Source organism: Ovis aries, chromosome 12 (assembly GCF_016772045.2).
Source record: "Ovis aries strain OAR_USU_Benz2616 breed Rambouillet chromosome 12, ARS-UI_Ramb_v3.0, whole genome shotgun sequence".
Lineage (NCBI taxonomy): Eukaryota > Metazoa > Chordata > Mammalia > Artiodactyla > Bovidae > Ovis > Ovis aries.
The window spans coordinates 63,303,381-63,321,528 of record NC_056065.1 but is presented as its reverse complement, the minus strand read 5'-3'; the positions used below and the strand labels follow the sequence as shown (position 1 = coordinate 63,321,528).

Here is an 18,148-nt window from a genome sequence, read left to right as displayed (position 1 = left end):
ACTAACCAGCTGGGACATGCCAGGAGGTGACTTACCTCATCCACCCCAAAAAGGAAAGCAAACTGTCGCTGGCGATTCTGATCCACACACTGCCCGAAGTCTAAGAGATCTGTGTCACTGAATTTCAGCCCTTGGAAGCTGGGGATCTTATCCTGAATCCCATCCAACAACTCCTCAGCACGAACTGCTCAAGACAGTAAACATCTTTTCACCTGCACATCCTGGGAAGTATCAGATGACATCCCATCTAGCCCCATACATCTGTACAGAGCTGCCAGGAGCTGCTCTCAGCTGCAACTGGCTGCAGACTGAACATAGTCACTTGCTCTTGCCTCCTCGTCTGTCTGTACTTGTCAAATTATAGATCTAAATCTTCTGTTCCTTGAACAATAGATGGATATTTATAAAGTGCAACTTAAGTGTTTTCTTTTAAGGAAGTTAAGAGAAGCAGGATTTTAAAAATAGCTTCCTAAGAAATTTCATCTAACTGTAACAGTCTTCACGCTGGAGAAGTAAGATAATGACGACAGAAAAGCTAGAAGAAAAATGAGAAGAGATCAGAGTATCTTCCTGTGTGCCAGGCACTGAGTATGTGGCAGGGTACAAAGCCAACTGTCCTAGCGGTGTTTGCAGGCTGTATCTTCCCATATAAGAAGGAGGGATGTGTGACACAGACCCAAGGTGTCTGCTAGAAGTGCCTAGGGGTCAACTTGTCTTTCATACTTAAAATATTCCATTATAAGGTAGTGTCGAAGACTGATAAGGACGGACATTTTTCTTCCCCCCAGCTATGCTGGGTATTGCGGCATCCAGACTCTAGTTGCGGATGGGCTTAGTTGCCTAGTAGCATGTTGGATCTTAATTCCCTAAACAGGGACCGAACCCACGTCCCCTGCTTTAGAGGGCAGATTCTCAACCACTGGACCACCAGGGCAATCCCAGGCTGACTTATTTTTGATGAGTGATTTACTTTGGAGCAGTTGGAACTATCTTAGTCAATAGTCTTATGATTTTGTGACATGGGGTGGGGTGGGATGGGATGGAGTGTGGGAGTGTGTTAGTGAAGTAGGGTACAATGTGAGGGGTAAAGGGAAAGAAACGTGGAAAGAAGTGGTACTTACTCTTCACCCCGGTCAAGGCAGGAATGTGATAGTAGTAAAATGGCAATGCAGGGGCGGCAGCAGCCACCTCTTTCAGGAAATTAATTAGGACATCTGAAAGAACAGCAGGAAAAGTCATGGTGTGAACAGGTGTAAAACACTGCCTTTCCCCAGGGAAAAATGAGCCACCGAGTGACAAGCAACCATCTGTTTTGGAGGCTGAAAATTCTTGACCACACTTACTATCTCTGAGATTGCTACTGCAATTCACTTCATGCAAAGTTTTGTTTCCCTCTCTCAGAAGGGCCAAAATAAGAGGCTCACCTTCCTACTGTACTAAAATTCTAACAAAAAACTGGTGCAAATCTTCCCACGTACTAAGTCATGAAATACTCTTATAAAAACCAGGAGCCCATCAAACAGGATCCTCTTCCTCTTACCCAGCAGGGTAAGTGTGGTCAGTGAATAGCAAAGACTTTGCATTAAGATCAGAATAAAGTTGTAGTTGAGAAAATCCTACAAGGAAAAGATAAAACAACATCTGCTCAAAATGGGAAGACATGAAAGTAATGACACATTTTAACCAGAGTTTGGTACTTTTCCCCTTTGGAGAGAAATTTATATTTTTCCGAAGAGAGTTCAGTTTGGTTTACTGAAGACCTGGGGTTTCTTACATCATCCAATTTAAACCTTAACAGGAACTTCACTGCTGTTTATATAGGTATTTATGATAAACAAATCCAGCAAGACTGCTTACATTTGGATGCCAGTGAATAGTGGGAGAAGAAATCCAATGTACTTCATCTGAATGCTGTGGTGATGTTTTCTATCTATGATAAATATTTCTGACAAAATTATGTATTTTTTTTGTCTTTTGTATACAGTATTTATGCAAGAAAAATGAAAAACCATGTTAAAAAACTTTTAAAATATTCATACTAAGTTTTCAAATTGTAGTATTTAAATTATTTGTCTATATTAACAACTATTTTCTCGCTACCAATAAATATTTATTTAACTGCATGCAAATAACATCTTGTGCTTTTAATCCTTTTTAATTTGTATTGTATTTTTGCTAATCAAAAGAATTAAAAGGACTCAGTACACTTGGAAACCACAAATAGTTTCCATAGAGAAAATAAGAACTTGATATTTTGAAAGCAATGGATATTTCTGTGAAATCTTTTTTCCAGTTCATCACTTACTCACGTGAATAGTAGTACATGTAGTCTCAAAATGCCCATCACTTATATTCCTCTTTTTTTTTTTTTTTTTTGGAGAAAAATGGTCTCATGCTTTGCCATGTAATCTGACACTCTACACAACTGATTGGACAAGAAGTGGACATCTGACCCATACACAGGCACCTGTACGTTGACCCCGGGCTTGGTGAATGATCTAATCAGATTACTTGGCAAAAGAGCCAAAGTCCTTTAATGGAGTCTTTTCTCCTATGGATCCAGGAAGTCTGAAAATTCTGGAGAATTGCTACGCCATGGCAGTCTCATGCTGTGAGACTCTTCACAGCAGTTCATAGGATTTTACTTCCATGAGTTAAATACAAGCATTTGGAATGACGGCATAAAGAAATGGAACATGTGTGGCATTGTGTGTTTAGACCTATCTACCTACCTTTGTTCCATGGCTTGAGAAAGAAAGGCGCAATGACAGCGATGCCATCAGCTCCTATTTCTGCTGCATGTTGGGCCTTTAAAAGAAGAAAGACCATTGGTCACAGTTCCAATGTGGGTGAGTGTGGGGGTTGCTCCACACCAACAAGCAATTCTCAAGCACCAGCTGGGTTTCCTACAATTCAAGTCAACTCTGACACTATCTATCTGGAGATGGAATCAGCTTCCACGAGTTAAGGGCTCAGTCCCAAAAGACCAGCCTCCTGTGCTGAGTTGCTCATTCAGGACCAACTCTTTGTGACCCCATGAATTGTAGCTCGCCAGCCACCTCTGTCCATGGGGATTCTCCAGGCAAGAATACTACCCTCACATCAAATGCCATGTTATCCTGTGCTCCTGACCTACGGGCTGTAGATTGGAGGTGTCAATGACCCCCTCCAAGGATCAAATAATTTGCTAAGGTGGCTCACAGAAATCAGAGAAATGACTGGCTGAGGAGACCACTGTCTACTTTATCTATATCTAAAGTAGGATGTGGCTCAGGAACAGCCAGATCAAGGAGATGCACAGGGCAAGGGGCGGGTAGGGCATAAAACTTCCGCATCGTCTCCCAGTGCACGTCTCCCACATCCTCCCCAAATCTCTACATGTTCACCAAACTAGACAGTCTTTGAAATCCATCCTTTGGTATGTTTAATGAGGTTTTACTACATACGCATTATTGGTTATATCATTGGCCATTGGTGACTGATTCAAATTCCAGCCCCTTTCCCTCTCTGCAGGGACAGAGCTGAGAATGAAAATTCCAACCCCTTAATTCACTTGCTTGGTGTTCTTGGCAACCAGCTCCCAATCTTAAGTGCTTTCCAAAAATCACCTCATTAACATGACAAGAGACACTTTTATTGTTCTCATCTCTGCGAATTCCAAGGGTTTTAAGGAGCTCAGTGCCAGAAATAGGACAAAAACCAAATATATACGATCTTATGGAAAAAAACAAATGATTTTTCGGCCAATTCAATATATTTCTTGTTATAAATCACAATATCACAACTATCCTGAGTAAGAGATTTATTATATTCACCTCTAACTTAGATACTAGAGGTTAACAATAGACTTTGTTTAATAATGTCATTACCAGGAAAATCCCAGGTTGCTAAGTAGAGACCTTTGGAGGAGGTGAGCTGTGTATTTAACTTGAACCTTCCGAGGCATTGTCACTACAAAAAAAACTTGCTATGGAGACATGAGCAGCTTGTTTTGATAAACTGTAACTGTTAATGATAGCAAAACTTGCAAAAGTCATTGCTCTTCCAGTGTTCAGCCCGTTGGATAATACCGACTTTCCTCTCCAAAGATACAATAGTCACAGTTCAAAATTTATATTACAGACTGGAAATGTTAGGGACAGAGTAAAGGGACAAAGCAGGTGATTAAATAGTTAATGCCACTAGTGGATTATAAGTAGACAAAATGGGAGACCTCTGTAAGTTAATGATTACTCCGGAAAGCAGGTTTGCTTACCCACAAAGGCAAGCATGCTGGCTTTGCAGCAGAAGCGTGAGACACGACCAAAACAATAAAACAACTGCAACAGTAGGAAAGAGCTGGACACGACTGAGCGACTGAATAACAACAATCGGAAGACCTACGCTGTGCCCAGTGAGCTCCGTTGTTAGGACACACTCTTTGCACCCATGAAAAACACTAATTTGTGTACCTAGCTTGACCATGAAAGGATAAGAAAACTCCCCTGCCCAACCTGAAGGAGGAACTGATGTTGGAAGCATGATGTCTATTCAAGAAAGACAAAGAAGGTCTTCTCCCCCTCCCCACTTCTCCTCTGATTATAAAACTATAGGCCGGTAATCTCTCGCCCACTCTCTTGTGTAAGCCTCACAAGCATCCTATTTGAATAAATCACTTCTTAGCTATCATTTTGCCTCTTGCTGAAATCTTTCTGCACTGAGACATAAAGGACTGGAGCTCTTCGGAATACCCTTCACGCCGTCCTGAAATGCCACAATGGTTTCAGCAATGCAGTTGAGAAAGTTTGAGTAGAAAGATTATACACATCACAGAAGATATGGTGCTACTCTTCTGACATTTTCTCACATTATCTCAGAAAAAATGAACATTTCTTCCCACTGAGCCCTCATAACTTTTTTTGTATGTATTTCAAGTAGGGTACCTAAGCCTACCACATTGTAAGATAGTTGCATATGGTTACTGGTCTCCAGCTAGAGTTAATTCCCTGAGGGTAGGATGTCAGATCTTATTGACTCTTGTGTTCAGATCAGTCATGGTGCTGAACACATTGCAAATACCCAGTGGATGTGTGAAACACGCCCCATTACCTAAAAGGGGCATCACATTAACTATGGATATCTGTATCTAATAGATGTGATTAACTTTCTGCAGAAGTAAAGCAGAAGAGTCAAAAAGAGACTGGAATATAGTCTAAAGACCAGTCAAGGACACTGGACAGAATTTTATTAATACAGGATTGAAACAGGACATATTTGAATCATTCAGTACACTGTTTAGGACAAGAGTAGTAGGGTAACCTTAGGTAAAAGGAAAGACAAAAACCACTTCATCGATAGCTGATGGCAGTGCCCATTCAGGCATCATCCAATGGAGATTTATGTCTAAGCAGATGCCAATATTACTGTCTCTTTCGCAAGATTATCCCATGGCAGGGGATTAATCTTTATGCTAAGATTATCTTTATACTATTCTAATATTGAGCCCACTCCAGTGTTCTTGCCTGGAGAATCCCAGGGACGGGGGAGCCTGGTGGGCTGCTGTTGCACAGAGTCAGACATGACTGAAGCGACTTAGCAGCAGCAGCAGCAGTATTGAGCCCAATGAACAACATTGGCTCTCATGTCATGATATGACAATATTTTAAAATTTATGAGACCCAGGTTTGGTCCCTGGGTTGGGAAGATCCCCTGGAAAAGAGAACGGCTACTCACTCCAGTGTTCTTGCCTGGAGAATCTCATGGACAGAGGAGCCTGGTGGGCTACAGTCCATGGGGTCGCAAAGAGTTAGACATGACTGAGCAACTAACACCTCTTCCATCGGAGAAAATGGCAATTGAAAGGAGAAGGGGGAGAAAAAAGATTTCCTCCACTATACTACCTTACTTGAAAGACCAACTGTAGGAACAACAAATCAAAAAGAATAAATCAAGTTTTCAAGTTCTGATTCTAGGCTTACTAAGCAATCATTTAGTCATGGCTTCACTTGTGGCTTGCCTAAGAGTGTTGAATTGCAGTTTTGCAAGTATATAGTATGCATCCCATTTCTAAATTCAATTAATAGGGTTTTCTCCAACAGTGCAATGGTTAAGACTCTGGGCTTCCACTGCGAGGGGCATGGGTTCAATCTGTAGTAAGGGAACTAAGATCCCAAATACTACATCAGGGCCAAAATAAATAAATAAATAGACAAATAAAACCTAACTAATTAATTCAAATAACAGGAAATAGAATCAAACAAGGGCTTCCCAGGTGGTGCTGGTGGTAAAGAATCTGCCTGTCAATGCAGGAGATGCAGGAGATATGGGTTGGATTCCTGGGCCAGGAAGATCCCCTGAAGGAGGGCCCAGCAACCCACTCAGGTATTTTTGCCTGGACAATCCCATGGACAGGAGAGTCTGGCAGGCTACAGCTCACGGGGTCGCAAAGAGTTGGACACAACTGAAGCGATTTTGCATTCATGCTTCTGCTGCTGCTGCTGCTAAGTCGCTTCAGTCGTGTCCGACTCTGTGCGACCCCATAGATGGCAGCCCACCAGGCTCCCCTGTCCCTGGGATTCTCCAGGCAAGAACACTGGAGTGGGCTGCCATTGCCTTCTTAATCAAACAAAACCCACAAGAAGATGCTGGAGTTAGATCAGGTCATTGTGCTTCTTGGAATTAGAGCTTCAAAGTTATGTGGACAAAGAACGTCTCTGCCATTTCAGTAAACAGTGTTTCGACCAAACTGCCATCAGCTGCTGCAGCCACCAGGTCAGGGTGCCCTGAGGAGAACTCAGGATGGAGAAAAACAGGCATATCAAAGGATTGGTTTCAGTAAGCCTGCACGCACTTTCCCATACAAAGAAAAGCACGAAAATAATTAACTTGAAATGTACTTTTGTGATAAGCTATAATCTTTTGATGTTCAACTACATGGTTTATTTTTGTTTTTTTTTTCAGCCAGAAACTCCTACACATCCAGGTTCTTCCCTTGCCTCTTTGGAACAGTCCCTCAGAGCTAGCTGAGTGGCTGCACCTCAGGCCTGAGTCCTCAGTTAAGGACGCTGATTAAAAGATAATTCTTGCCTTTTAGGCTGCACATTTTTTTCAGTCAACAGTTGACTGACAGCAGTCCAGTCTACAGTATATCTGGGTTTTCTTTACTTACTCCACTCACAAAGGCTGCAAAATCACCACACCATTTACTTTTCTGCTAGCAACTTTTAACTCCTTCCTCCCTTGCCACAGTTTTACTCCACCTAACCTGCTCACCTCTAAACCCAGAGCAATGTAACTCTTTGCATTCTTGTTCCTATGTTCTAATTGAAGAGTGTGCCTAGAAGAAAATTCCCACAGCTGTGTTGAGTGGTGATGGGACAAACTGAAGACGTACAACATTAGTTGGTTTTTAGCACCGCTGGGGCAATCCTTTTAAAAAAATTTAATTACTTTAAAATTTATTTTTCAAAATTGTGACTTAGAAGAATGCACCACTGGGAATTCACTGGTGGCCTGATGATTAGGATTCCAGGATTTCGTTGCTATGGCCTGCATTCAATCTCTGGTTGGGGAACTAAGATCATACAAGCTGCACAGTGAGGTTAACTATTTTTAAGTGTACAGTTCAGTTCTGCTAAATATATTCACATTGTTGAGAAACAGATCTATAGAACTTATTCATCCTGCAAATCTGAAACTTGTGGAAGGAGTTGTCAATAGGAACTTGAGGGCGCCATCCTGTTAAACTGTGAACTGTGCTGACCCTGCTGACAACAACAAAAAAAAGCAGCAGCAGCAGCTATCTGTTGAGAAAGGCATCTTGGGATAATGTGCAGAAATGTGCCTTTACTGATAATAAGTGAGACACACTTGTTTAATCGCTTAGTCGTGTCCATCTCTTTATGACCTCATGGACTGCAGCACAACAGGCTTCCCTGTCCTTCACTATCTCCTGGAGTTTGCTTAGACTTATCTCCATTTGGGTCGATGATGGCATTCAACCATCTCATCCTGTGTCATCCCTTTCTCCTCCTGTCTTCAATTTTCCCCAGCATCAGGGTCATTTCCAATGAATTGGCTTTTTGCATCAGTGGCTAAAGAGTTGGAGCTTCAGCTTTAGCAACAGTCCTTCTAATGAACATTCAGGGTTGATTTCCTTTAGGATTGACTGGTTTGATCTCCATGCTGTCCAAGGGATTCTCAAGAGTCTTCTCTAGCACCACAGTTCGAAAGCATCAATTCTTCAGTGCTCAGCCTTCTTTATGGTCCAACTCTCTCATCCATACATGACTACTGGAAAAACCACAGCTTTGACTAGATGGACCTTTGTCTGCAAAGTGATGTCTCTGCTTTTTAATATGTTGTCTAGGTGTGTAACAGCTTTTCTTCCAAGGAGCAAGCATCTTTTAATTTCCTGGTTGCAAGTCACTGTCTGCAGTGATTTTAGAGCCCAAGAAAATACAGTCTATCACTGTCTCTATTTTTCCCCATTTATTTGCCATGAAGTAAAGGAGATCAGTCCTGGGTGTTCTTTGGAAGGACTGATCTAAAGCTGAAACTCCAATATTTTGGCTACCTCATGCGAAGAGTTGACTCATTGGAAAAGACTCTGATGCTGGGAGGGATTGGAGGCAGGAGGAGAAGGGGACGACAGAGGATGAGATGGCTGGATGGCATCACCGACTTGATGGACTTGAGTTTGAGTGAACTCCGGGAGTTGGTGATGGACAGGGAGGCCTGGCGTGCTGCAATTCATGGGGTCGCAAAGAGTCGGACACGACTGAGTGACTGAACTGATGGGACTGGATGCCATGATCCTAGTGTTTTGAATATTGAGTTTTAAGTCAGCTTTTTCACTCTCCTCTTTCACCTTCATCAAGAGGCTCTTTAGTTTCTCTTTGTTTTCTGCCCTTAGGGTGATATCATCTGCATATCTGAGACACACTTGACCAGTCAATAAGTTGTAACCGGGGAAAAAAAAGGAAGAAGATATGGACCTCCCAATCAGAGCTCTTGGCAAATAACTTATGGAAATTAAGTGTACTTCTCTGTTTTCCTTTAAAGACTCCTGACTTTTGGTTCCCAGAGGGGCACTATTCTGGTGGCTGCTGGAATCTGTACTCCCTGAATTGTAACTCTAAGACCCCAAGTAACCATGAATTTTTTTTCTATTGTCTGTGAGTTTGTTTCTGTTTTGTAAATAAGTTCATTTGGGTATCATTTTTTTAGATTCCACCTATAAATTTGACTTACTTCACTTAGTATGATATTCTCTAGGTCCATCCATGCTGGATTAACAGATACATACTGCTTCACACAAAACAGATAAACAACAAGGAAGTGTATAGCACAGGGAACTTGTAATAATCAATCTTGTAATAATCTATAATGAAAAAGAATCTGAATATATATTCTTTATATATACATCTGATCCAATTTGCAAAAGAGAAAACACAGTTGCATCACTTGAAGTTCACAGTGACACAGACAGGCTACACTGCTGTCGTTTGCGCTTGTTTGACAGTTAGCTAATACCTAAGTAACCTCAATCTCAAGACGACTAAATTCTACCAAGGTCTATTTGAAATTAATCCAATCAGGGGTTTAAGTAAATGTCCAGGGAATAAAATTTAAGGTTCAACCAAACAATAGATTTCTGAAGGTAATAACTGCTTAATCTAGGTGTGTGTGTGTGTGTGTGTGTGTGTGTGTGTATAAAACTGAATTACTTTGCTGTATACCAGAAACTACCACAACACTGTAAATCAATGATACTTCTATTTAAAACAAGATCCCAAATAAATGCATTTCTTTTATAGCCTGCTGCTTTTTCTCAGACAACAAACTCTATTCCCATTAAACGACTCTTCTTTCCCCCTCCCACTAGTCCCCAGTAACCACCATTCTAATTTCTGTTTATGTGGATTTGACCACTTTGGATACCTCATAACATAAGAGGAATAATATAGTATTTGTCCTTTAGTGACTGGCATATTTCACTTAGCACAATGTCCTCAAGGAGGTTCATCCATACTGCAGCATGTGACAAGATGGATTTGCTTCCTTTCAATATTGAATAATATTCCATTGTATGTATACTATATTCCACCTTTTCTTTATCCATTCATCTATCCATGGGCATCTAGGTTGCTTTGACCTCATGAACAGTGCTGCTATAAACATGGGTGGGGGCAAGCTTCTTCTGTCTAAACTTTCTCTTCCATTCTCCAGGCATTAATTCTCAGTTTTTACCACTTCTCATGTCTGAACACTCACTCCATCTCCTTTAGGCCCAGCAGATGGTCTTGCCTTTTACCTCCCAGAGAAAACTGAGGTTGGCTCAAGTTAAGTTCCTTACCTGCAAGCCAGATAGCTCCATACCCATCCTTACTTTGCCCAATAGAAGAGGTGCCTCTGTGTTCTATTTGACTCTCTGCTACAGCAGTTATCATCTTGGGCTGCTCTCTTCATAGCTTCATGCTGGCTTCCCTGAGGTTCTAGACCTTATATGCACCAGCATAGCATCCAATATTTAGCAAAAATGATACTGACTTTAACTCCAGCATAAAGATGGAGGTCCCTCAAGTGGTCTCTCCCAGATGGACCCACATACATACCAGTTCTTGTGACTCCTTCAAGCTCAAGGCTCCCACATGAATTACTATCTGATCCAATCTGCAAAAGAGAAACCTCTGTTGCATCACTTGAAGTTTACAAAGGGCTGTGCTATTCTGGTTTGTGCTGGTTTTACCGGTTAGCTAATATCTGGCTAATCTCACTCTTAAGACTAGTGAATTCTACTGTGGTCTACTTTAAATTAATCTGATCAGGGATTTTTTTTAAAAAGTCCAGGGAATACAATTTAAGATTCAACCAAGCAATAGACTGATGCTGAAGCTGAACCTCCAATACTTTGGCCACCTGATGCGAAGAACTGACTCATCTGAAAAGACCCTGATGCTGGGAAAGATTCAAGGTGGGAGGAGAAGGAGACAACAGAGGATGAGATTGGATGGCATCACTGACTCAATGGACATGAGTTTAAGTAAACTCCGGGAGTTGGTGATGGACAGGGAGGCCTGGCGTGCTGCAGTCCATGGGGCCGCAAAGAGTCAGACGCGACCGAGTGACTGAACTGAACTGAAGCAATAGAATTTTGAAAGCAATAATGGATTAATCAATACTCGAGGGCTTGTTTTGACTACTCTTTGTTAGAGATTCTGCATTTGATGGTGACTGTATACATGAAGATAGGTGTAAAACTGAGATATTTTGGGTTGGAGATAAAAATACAGAGGTTCCTTAAGGAGTACATCCAGGAATCAGTCCTATATGAAACAAACTCACTGTGAAAAGTTTTTTCCTATCTTGAAAGTCCTCAGGATTTGGCCATGAAAGAGGTTTTCTCTGAGACGCCAATGTTCATCTTTGGATGTGTGCCACAAGGCACCCTGGTCCTCTGTAGGTAGGATCAATACGACTCAGCTGTAATTCAGTCATGCTGGTGAGTCTTCCAGGGACTCTGAATGACACACGTGCCGCTCTCACGGGATGGAGACGTGTCATCATTGAGGCCTGAGCACTGAGTCCTCCCATCATCCTTGACTTGTGCTATCTTAGGTAAAATGGGATCTCACTGGGAAGTCCTGTGATCAGGTCTGCATTTGTAAAGGATAACAGAAGATTTCTGAAAGGAGAAAAGGTGGCTGGCTTTTTACCCTCACCAGCAGCTTTACTGCATGGCTCCCTTAACCCTTTTACTACCCCATCTCCTGGCGTAGGTTAAAACAATCATGCATTGCTTCTCCTCTCCACCAGGCTGCTGACTCTGTGGCTTTGGTACAAACTTGCAGTTTCTCAATTCAGGAGGAAAAGACTCCCCAGAGTGTTCTAGCCGCCATGACTTACTTTGTTTTCCAAGTCCCTGAAGAGGCTGCTCCAAGTCTTGACTTTTCACCTCAAGCTCTAAATTCTACCCCACAACCCCTTTTTCTTGGCAGATGTCCTTGCTCCTTGCTTCCAAGACACCAAAGGTAAAGGCACTCTGCACACAGACTCCCTTTTTCCCCTCCTCATCTCTGTGCTTAGCTGTATCCCCTTTTGTGTGTTCGTCCCAGCTTCTTATCTATCTCCTAGAGCTACTCTACCTACATTTGGTTTTATTTCAAGCCCCGCCGAGATCTTCCATCAAAGGCATCGGTTCTCCACTCTCTTTATCTCTTCTCCAATGGCACTGTCCCTTCAGCATGGAAATGTGTTTAAGACTTTCCTTCTGTGAGAGAAATAAACTACCCTTCTTTTAATCTTGGTTCCTCCTCTCTAATCCATTGTTCCCTTTCTCCTTCCTTTCATCCCAGCACATTTTAAAAAATAAGTATTTTTAAAATTTATTTCTCTGTGCTGGGTCTTAGTTGCAGTCTGTGCAATCTAGTTTCCAGACTGGGGATCGAACCTGGCCCCCTGCGTTGGGAGTTCAGAATCTTAGCCACTGGACCACCAGGGAAGTCCCCACCTGCAAAGGTTTTTCTGAGTGTGAGAATAAACTACCCTTACTGGTCCCCCTTCCAGGTGTCTACTGCATTCAACCCCTTCTGCAGCTGCTTCTGTGACAGTGTGCTCTCTCTGAGGCCACTGGTCATTTCCTGCCTTCTCAATCCTCCATTCTGCAGACTCTCACAGCATCTAACAATTATTAAATGTTATAATGGACACGGCATCTACTGCAAAAATTACAGTGAATTCTTATATAATCCTTAGTACTATGTGCCAGGCACTGCTTGGACCCTTACCACCACCTTATAGGATGGGTACTATTAACATTCCGGCTTGATAGACAGAGCATAGGGTGTTTAAGACCAGCCTGAGCTCACAGAGCTATGGAGAAGCAGAGGCAGCAGCCGACTCAGGCAGTCTGGCCTTCAAGCCCTGCTCTTAATTCCCATGTTCTCTGGATGCTCTACAAGACCTTCCTTCCTGCAGTGACAGGACTCTCTCCTAATCTCCCTCCTGAGTGTGTTCTGTCTGTGCCCACTTCACTATCCCCCCGTTTCTGGTGCTTTTCTTTTCTGGCCACGCTGGGAGGCATATGGGATCTTAGTTCCCCGACCAGGGATGGAAGCTGCACCCCCGGCAATAGAAGCACAGCTTCCTAAACTGCTGGAACACTAGGGAATTCCTTCTGGTGCTTTTCTTAATGTTTACACTTAGCCATCCTCTTTTCTCACTCTGCCCATGGTCTTTAATTGTTTGGGGCCCAGGATCAGACTGAAAATTGGCTGAAAACAGACAGAAATTGCCTATGTGGACATTCAAGTTTGGCGTACAATTTCAGAGTGCCCAAAGTGCTCCAAGGGTTTCCCAAGTGGCGCTAGTGTTAAAGAACCCACCTGCCAATGCAGGAGATATAAGGGACTCAGGTTTGACCCCTGGGTCAGGAATATCCCCTGGAGGAGGGCACAGCAACCCACTCCAGTATTCTTGCCTGGAGAATCCCATGGACAGAGGAGCCTGGCGGGCCATGGTCCCCAGAGCTGCAGAGTTGGACACAACTGAAGCAACTTAGCACACATGCCAGGTGCTCTAAAGCCATTTAAAGATCGGAGACTCAACCTCCAGTCTAAGGCACCGTCAATCACTCCCTTCTCTGACCCCTGTTTACACTATTTATCAGAAGGATCAGTGTTAGTTTTCATGGTCTGACATCTCCACTGGATGGTAAGCAACCTGAGGGCAGAGATCCTGTTTTACATCCCCAGCGCCAGCACAGTGCATAACACACAAAGTAGCAGACAACGAATCAAACTTGGTTCATTGCGCCTATTGAATCGACGCAGTTCTACTGGTTTTCCCAGGCATGAATTGAGTATTACGACAAAAATCCATCATTGCACTGAAGTTTAGAGGATGCAGAAAGCTCCCTAAGACTATGAGAGGAAGCACCACAGAGAGCACGTGGAGTCATGTGCAGAGACAAGACGTGATGGAAGCAACAGACCCACCCTGAGATGGGAAGGATGCTGAGCGGCTCAGCAGAAGGGCCAGCAGCCAACCACCAGGACCCTCTGCCCCTCATCCAAGGACAGGGTACCCACCCCTAGCAAGGGACTGGCCTGGTAAACAGACCAGAGGCTGTTTCCGGTTACACGATGGGATCTCTGAGAGCCGGGAGTGTTTTGCTGCCCTTTCACATGGAAAGGAAGGGCGCTCCTCTCCCTACAAGCTGACCTTGGGTCAGACTTGTGGCCGGAAGGCAGGGAGGCTGTGTCATCTGGGATAGAGCTGTGGTCTCTGCTGCCCTGGCAGATAAGGGAGTTTATCTCGATGGAGCCACTCACTTGTTCCTCCCCTTTGTTACCCACTCCTCCGCGACCTGGCAGCGCTCCGAGATGCTCAGGGACAGGCCTTCTCCCGTCGTGCCGTTCACTGTTCCAAACAGAGAGTCAGTCAGGGGGACCAGCTGATACCTGTCATTCCTCCAGCACCAATGCTGGCAGTGCAGGGGCAGAAACCCCTGCTCAAGAGGAAGGGACACGGAGACACACCGAGGAGAGTCTGGAGCCAGTGGTGTGATGCCATGTTTCCATTCTTCACTTCAGACCCAGTCTTTTGTTCATCTTCATCTTATCAAAAGGACCGGGAAGGTTAGGCATGACTTGTAATTACAAATTTGTCCTTGTTTTCAGGGATAGAGAGTAAGTATTTTAAATGGAGACAGAGATGACTGCCCAGGTTTCAGGCAAGTCTCCGAACATACCAGGCAAGTTCTCTATTTGGGTTTAATGGCAGGAAAACCAATACCACCCAGTACTGGGATGTCCCAGCGGTCCTAAGTGGCGTTTAGTTACGAAGACAATGGTGGGTACTGCAGATCTAAAATGACCTCTGTCTAGAGACCTGGGTCCTTGGACTCTTTAATCAATAGAAATTGGTAAGACGCCAGATGAGAATTTCAGGCAAGGCTTTATGGCGGCTTGTGATGCAGCCGGGGGGAGGGAGAACCAGAAACAAGCACCTTTGCTCGCTTCCCAAAGTGGCACGCCAGTCCTTAAAGGGGGTCACAAGAGGGCAGGTCCGTGGGTTGGGCAGGAGGCATAGGTGGTCTGCCCACTTGCTCATTGTGCAGTCTGGAGGGATCGTGTGCAGCACCCTGCTTTTGCTCCCAGCACCTCAGAAGTGGCCGCTGGCTCGTGGCCTTTTTGTATCTTATTGCTCATAATTTGCCCCAGTTGCACGTGTGCATAGAGATTTTTAGCCCCTTATAGCCTCTTTATAGTCTGTTGCTCTAGGTGCAAGTGCTCTGGTAAAGGGTCTCAGTTCCTGGCCGATTTCAAGCACACTACCAAATTAGATAATCTCTTGATCATCTTTTAGGTCTAAAATTGATGAACCTAAAAATTCACAAATTTTACACTGCTTAGCCAGGCTCAACCATAACCTTTAACACAATAACACTGTGACCTCCAGGCTAGTAATCTGCTCTCCAAGGACTGAGCTCGAGATATGTAGAGCAATCCCTAAAGATGACTTACCAAAGACATTCTTCACTCCCTGTTCCTCTACAAGATAGTCCACATACCGACCAATGACTGAAAAGTTGATTTCTCTGAAAAACACAAAAAATCAGAAAAGAATGTGCATTTATTCTTTTCTAGATTATTCAACCCATGTTATTGGTTAGTCACTAAGTGGTGCTCGACTCTTGCAACCCCATGGACTGTAGCCCATCAGGCTCCTCTGTCCATGGAATTTCCCAGGAATACTGCCGTGGGTTGCCATTTCCTCCTCCGGGGATCTTCCTGACACAAGGATCCAACCTGCATCTCTTGCATTGGCAGGCAGATTCTTAACAGCTGAACCAATGCTCTTTCTTGTTAATTGTTATTCAAATCCATCCAATCAGACTGTGAAATTCTTAGCCTGCTCTGAATAATGCCTGGATTTTTTTCTTCTCTACTCAGCCACATGTGCTTCAATTATGTGAGCAAAATCTTACTAGCTATCCACAAAGGTTTTACATTTAAACTTCATTACAAGTAATAATTAAAAAATAATTACTTAATTATCTTTTGCCCTTTTGGGGAAGAGTGATAGGCTGGGGTGTGGTTAAATGAGAACTTAACATTTTCTGTGTGGCCAGAAGCAATCACTTCTTAGGAAGTAAGAAAATCCAATCTTAGTAACTGAAGAATTTTAGCACTTAATATTTATGACAATAGAGGAAGGTGTAAAGCCATTTATATGTGTTAGCGTTAAACTAAAGGGGATTAACCATTGGAAAGGAACTTTGCCATCAGTTTGTCTTTTAAAGTGTCATTTGTGGGACAGCGGTATCAGTGTCTGGGGATATTAGCTGGAAATGATGAGTCCCAGGCCGCACACAGTTCTCTTGGTCAGAATCTGCACTGTAACAAGACCTCCAGATGATCTGGATGTGCTTTCCAGTTTGAAAAGTACTGACCTTGTAAAGATCTGATACTTCAGGCAATAAGGGCTCTTTTCCTTAAAATCATATTGAGTTTAAAAATCTAGAAACTGACAGATCAGATAAAGTGCCCTGTTCTCAATCAAAATATAGGTGGGGAGGATAGAGAATGAAAACACAAAGGAAAACAGTGGGGCAAGAATGTTGCAGAATGCATGGTTGACAAGAAAACTAAGTATTGATATGAGTTGGCTAGTACTTTTGCATTTTTGTCAGTGGGGCCAGAGAATACTAATTTAATTTTAACCTTATTAACATTCTTTTCATCTTATTAGTCCCTAAAAAAACAAAAAGAAACCAAAATATCTGAGGCATATAGAAAACATATACATCAAAGGGTATTTGTCAAAGGAAACAGAACAATAGAGATGAAAACAAAGGATGCCTAGGCAACCACTGCCCACAATGTCCAAGAGACAACCAGTCCAAGCTGCCACTTGGGCAAAGGCACGCTTTAATGTAGTTGAAAGGCCTGCAAGGGGAGCAGGCGCTTTCCATAATGGCTCATGTCCCAGCATCATTAACACTGCCCCTCCCTGCCCTACTTGCTCAAATGTCAAATCCTGGCCTCTCAGTCTCACTGAGCAAGACTCTAAGATGGGTGAGTGGGCTGCCTAGACAATTCTTCTCAGGACCCTCGTTTGGGTCAGCTGGACCTGCTCAAATTCTTGAAGTCTCTCTGCTTCAGACATTTGTGACCACTAGGAACCACACCTTTCCAACACACTTGCCACTTGCTGCTTCCGTCGGCTCTTCACCTGGAACAAGCCCTGAGAGGCAGGAATGATCAGCAGGGGCTTTGTCTGTGTGACAGTAGCTCTAGTTTTGACCACTGATGTCCACCTACTCATGCAAGCAGCCAGGAGACACCTCTGTCAGGCCCCAGGGACTTTCCAATCATGGACCGGAAACCGGAAATAAAGTCACTGGGCAATAGCTTATGCTAGAGTCACGGATTCAGACACAGTGGCTCCTGCAGACTTTCACTGAAGTCTCAACACCTCCCCAGTTCTACCCTGGCCACATACTCACACACCGAGAGCAGGCCTGACCTTTTCACCAAGGAGGAGCCTTTAGAGCTCCAGGTGACCGAGACCTAGTAGGCACTATACTCACTTTAATATGCATTCTTTTGGTTTAATCTAATGTTTTCCTGGGCTTCCCTGGTGGCTCAGATGGTAAAGAATCTGTCTTCAATGCAGGATACCCAGGTTTGATCCCTGGGTCCGGAAGATCCCTTGGAGAAGAGAATGGCAACCCACTCCACTATTCTTGCCTGAAGAATCCCATGAACACAGCAGCCTGTGGGCTACAGTCCATGGGGTCATGAAGAGTCAGAGTAACTAACACTTTCACTCTAACACTATTCCATGTATACTTCAGCTTTCAAAATCAGATGGAAGCTGCTCATCCTTTTTGGCAAAGTAACTACTCGGTTACTTAAAAACTCCTTTGGGAGAGGAGCAGGAGCTATAACGACCCCACCCTGCCAGAGGCGGAAAGCGTCCTAGTCTGGAAATCTGGGTCGCTCGGTTTCCTGCAACAGTTGGAAAGATGACAGTCTACACAAATCCATCTCCAGCGGGCTGGGCCCTTTGACTGGCTGGGTAACAGGTGTGTTGTTACCACAGTGTGTTGTGAAAATTCTCATGAGGAAGTTCAGGGCCTTCGAGGGAGAAAACACAACTT

General features: G+C 43.6%; 1 protein-coding gene across 19 annotated transcripts in view; it reads right to left on the bottom strand.

The window, feature by feature from the left end:
* The window catches only part of NPL (N-acetylneuraminate pyruvate lyase), a 43,933-nt gene that overhangs the window by 13,589 nt on the left and 12,196 nt on the right, over window positions 1-18,148 (bottom strand). For 14 of the 19 annotated variants that reach the window (XM_042229175.2, XM_060396190.1, XM_042229178.2 and 11 more), the window contains exons 3-8: window positions 15,507-15,580; window positions 14,313-14,400; window positions 10,596-10,653; window positions 2,733-2,808; window positions 1,122-1,214; window positions 36-184 (exon numbers count right to left, since the gene is read on the bottom strand). In XM_042229175.2, coding sequence (XP_042085109.1) covers window positions 36-184; window positions 1,122-1,214; window positions 2,733-2,808; window positions 10,596-10,653; window positions 14,313-14,400; window positions 15,507-15,580 — 538 coding nt within the window. The remainder of the gene's footprint in view (window positions 1-35; window positions 185-1,121; window positions 1,215-2,732; window positions 2,809-10,595; window positions 10,654-14,312; window positions 14,401-15,506; window positions 15,581-18,148) is intronic. The other 5 variants (XM_042229180.2, XM_060396192.1, XM_060396193.1 and 2 more) reach the window with 1 other exon arrangement.